This window comes from Zingiber officinale, chromosome 8A (genome assembly GCF_018446385.1).
Source record: "Zingiber officinale cultivar Zhangliang chromosome 8A, Zo_v1.1, whole genome shotgun sequence".
Lineage (NCBI taxonomy): Eukaryota > Viridiplantae > Streptophyta > Magnoliopsida > Zingiberales > Zingiberaceae > Zingiber > Zingiber officinale.
In genome coordinates, this window is record NC_056000.1 from 28244066 (window position 1) to 28247763 (window position 3698).

Here is a 3698-nt window from a genome sequence, read left to right on the forward strand (position 1 = left end):
GTTCCCTTTTTATTTTTCTTAAACTTCTTTTTTACACATCTGACTTCTGAGCAGTTCATACCAAAGATATTCTCATTACGTAATGCATCAAGTGGAAACATGGAAGGAAAAAAGAAAAGAAAGGTAAGAATCATTCTTTATGGTTGAGAATAGTGCACAAATTCTCCATCATTAAAATGTCAAACAGTAAACAAATCTTTATGCAAAAAGTTACTGTCCAAGGAACATTATTATGGAGTAGGCAGGTAAGGAGCTAGAGTTTACTTCAAGAAGAACAAGCACACCACTAAATCAATGCTCAAAGTGAGCTGGAATAAGATGCATTGAATAGACTGGGGAGTGATTTGATCTTAGGCAAAACACTATTACTTTATTTCTCTAGCATTCAACAGCCAATAAGTTAACTAAATATTGATTTTGGTTCAAATGAGTGATTCTTTATGCATTGCCACCAAACAAATACCAAAATAATGGAGATGGAACTGGAATTCAATAGAAAAATGTTAAACTCTTCATTTAAAGTCTGGAAATTCTCCCAAAAAAAGGAAAATGAAAAGCAAGTTCCATAATGTTACCTTGACAAGATCATGGAAGTAAAATGAAATCCAGTGATAACCTAGTAAAGTTTCAATTTACAGAGTACAAGGAATAAGAACAACCTGGAGACTTAAGATTGCATTTGCTATCCATCTGAAACTCCTTGAAGAAGCCATTTCTTTAACTTACCGATGACTGCTTGGTTGCAGAGAGTTGTCTTTGCAGTAACTCCAAATGAATCAGGTCATAGGCAAGAATCCACAATTCAGGTGCCATTCCAATTGCCCAATTATACGAGGAAAATAATAAATCAATAGAGAACCAAGAAATTTATCCTTTTCATGTTTGGTGAAGGAGTATAATCCAGTGAGTAATGCTGACCAAATTCACTTTGCTGTATCACATTTCTGGTCCTCTAACCATGATGAGCTCCTTGGTTAAACCTAGAACCAAAAATGGCTAATTCTTCTCCCTTGTATCTCAATTGAAAGTGAGAAGCCTACAAGATGTTGACGAACAGCGGCACATCATCCCTTGGACCTTCCAGGGACCGGTACAAGTACAACTTCTCCACGGTATCACTGTCGAGGTCCTTGGGCCGATCCCCAATCACTTCTACCACCAAGTTGGGCATCTTCTGGGCCACTTCCTTGCAACCACTTAAAGTTAGCATGCATGAAGACATCCACAAGAACCTCATATTGTAGTAATGATGGATCCCTGATAGTAGACCTACATCACCAAAAGGGCTGTCCCTAATCTCCAGTTTTTGCAAACTGTGACAGCCTTCAAGCACATACTTCAAGCTCAAATCACTGTCTCCGGCGAATGCCACTGAGAGGGTCCTAATTGACTTCCCATGCGTTGCAATGTACTTGAACACTTTGTCAGTAAGCAGGCCAGAGACGGCGAGCCTAGTTAGCTTTTTGCAGTTCATAACAATGGCCCCAAAGCCTTCATCCATAGGCTCCCTGGTAATGTGATCGGGGCGGTGGCGACCCATGATGCAGAGGCGGAATACAACTAGATCCTGGCAGTTCTTCGACATGGCTACAACGGCAGAATTAGTCATTCTCTGGCAGAAGAACAGGATCGATTGGAGCTTCCTGCATCCATTTGAGATTGCCACAAGGCCAACATCAGAGACTGAGCCCTCTGAATCCTCGGTGGCCTCGAAGGGGAACACTCTGAGTTCATGAAGGTTTTTGCATGCCTTGGCCACCGCCAGTAGTCCCTCATCACCAACAGTGTCAAGAACCTGAAGAATAAACAGAGTTCAAAAGGCTAAATTTGGATTGATAAATACAGTTGAAGAATGGTGGAATTACCCAGAAGGTGCGGAGGTTGTTGCATTTGAGGATGACAGGCTTGAGCTGCTCAGCGGTGATGACGGCATAGCTTAAATTGAGGGAGACAAGGTTGGCGCAGACGGGGAGGATGGCCGGGAGGTGCTCCGGCGCCACCTCGCGGAATCCAGATAGGCAAATGAGCGACTTGGACGAGACAAAGGCTTGCTCGAGATCAGCGACGTTGAGATCTTCGGCGATGCCTGGCCGGAAGGAACCGGTGCCAAGGTGGGTGAGATGCGGCGCCCGGGCCATGAGGCGGCGGAGCTGGCCGAGAGATACGTTCTGGTTCACCCGAAGCCTCCGGAGGGAGGGCGATCGAGCGACTAGAGCCTCCAGGGCGGAGAAGTTCACCGGGCAATTCACGCACTCGAACGACAGCGACTCCAAAGAGGTGGTTGTCTCCGGGAACCTCGAGATCCAGTCGATGACTTCCTCCTCCTCGTCCTCCACATCGTTCTCGATCAGATCCAAGATTCTCAGGTTCCTGGAAGTAAATCAGGACCATCATTCGAAGAAAAATTGATCCAAATCGGAGATTTCTAGGGGTGGGTGATCGAAATTAGGTTTTGGTGTTTCGAATCAACTCAAGGAGGGAATGAACCCGAGAGGATAACCTGCAGAGCACAGCGATTACGGCGAGGCCGGCGGTGCCGAACCCGTCGCAGCAGATGAGCGTGAGATCGCGAAAAGAGGGAAAGGAACGGGCGAGGAAGGCAAGGTCGGAGTCGGAGACGGTCATCCGCTTGAGGCAGACGCGCTCGAGCCAGGGATAGGCGGTCGCCATGGCGGCGAGCCAGGGGGAGAAGCGGGCACCCCAGCCGAGGGGGAAGAGGTTGAAGTCAGCGAAGCGGGGGCGGCCCTTGAGCACGAGCGCCCGGGCGCAGCGGAACCGCCGGACGACGCGCGCCGGGGACACAGCGTAGCAGTTGCCGACGGAGAGCTCCCGCCGGGTTTGCGCCTCGGCGCGATACCAGGACCGGCACACCAGCGACGCCGCGTTCCGGTCCCGCCGGCAGACCAGGAACTGGAGCACGTTCTCCAGGACGTTCTCCAGCACCTGGTCCGAGTAGGGCGGCGGCGGCGGCGTGTCGGGTCGCCCCCCATCACCGCCTCTGCCACCACGACTACCTCTGCTGGGCCCTTCTCCGACCCTCCCGCCCTCGACAGCTTCAGGGGACCACCAGCTCGTCTCCTCCTCCTTGTTCTCCTCCCTATCGCCGCCGGTTTCCTCCACTCTCGCCATCGATCTGTCCGATTTCAGCGACCAAAACTCCTACAAATAAAATCTCGCACTAGTAGCCGAGAAGCAACGGAATCGAGCGGAGGAAATCAGGGCGAATCGAAGAGGAATCAGAGGCGACGGTGAGCGGAGAGTGTTCGAGCGAAGGACATGTGCGAGTTGGTCCGGTGGCTTGGTCTCTTTCTCCGTGCCAGTGCTGCCTGGCAGTGGCTGTGGCTCGTAGTCGTAGCATTGGGATTCTCCATGCCTCCTCACCACACGAACAGTTACCGACTACTGCCTGCTATTTTATCCGTGCCTGGAGGTTGTTTCACGTAAGGTATTTTATTCCGCTATTTCACCTGCCTTCGATTCCACTGATTTCTCTTGCCTTTTTCCTGGGCATTTTCTTTTTAATTTTTTTATCAAAAATATATCTAATTTTCAAAATACTCTTTCCGTCTATTTCTTCTAATTTAAATCGAATCAAATCCAAACGGAATCAAGGAAAATAAAAGTAAAAAATTCATTATTCTATTCATTAATGACATTAAAAAATTTATTTTTAAAATTTACGATGATATCCTAAATTT

General features: G+C 48.3%; 1 protein-coding gene across 1 annotated transcript; it reads right to left on the bottom strand.

Moving 5' to 3' along the window:
- Positions 1-488: 488 nt before the first annotated feature.
- LOC122008193 (F-box protein FBX14-like) lies at positions 489-3418 on the bottom strand. Its single transcript, XM_042563823.1, has 3 exons — positions 2501-3418; positions 1866-2370; positions 489-1795 (listed from the first exon to the last, which is right to left on the bottom strand). Exons 1-3 carry the CDS (start codon positions 3127-3129, stop codon positions 1037-1039), a joined length of 1893 nt encoding a protein of 630 aa, XP_042419757.1. The 5' UTR covers positions 3130-3418; the 3' UTR covers positions 489-1036.
- Between the last annotated feature and the right edge of the window lie 280 nt (positions 3419-3698).

Excerpts from the sequence above, each read along its gene's own strand:
- LOC122008193 (XM_042563823.1), bottom strand. The coding sequence starts at position 3,129 with ATGGCGAGAGTGGAGGAAACCGGCGGCGATAGGGAGGAGAACAAGGAG. Across the intron at positions 2,371-2,500 it reads GTAATCGCTGTGCTCTGCAG|GAACCTGAGAATCTTGGATC; the intron begins GTTATCCTCTCG and ends ATTTACTTCCAG. Across the intron at positions 1,796-1,865 it reads ACAACCTCCGCACCTTCTGG|GTTCTTGACACTGTTGGTGA; the intron begins GTAATTCCACCA and ends TTTATTCTTCAG.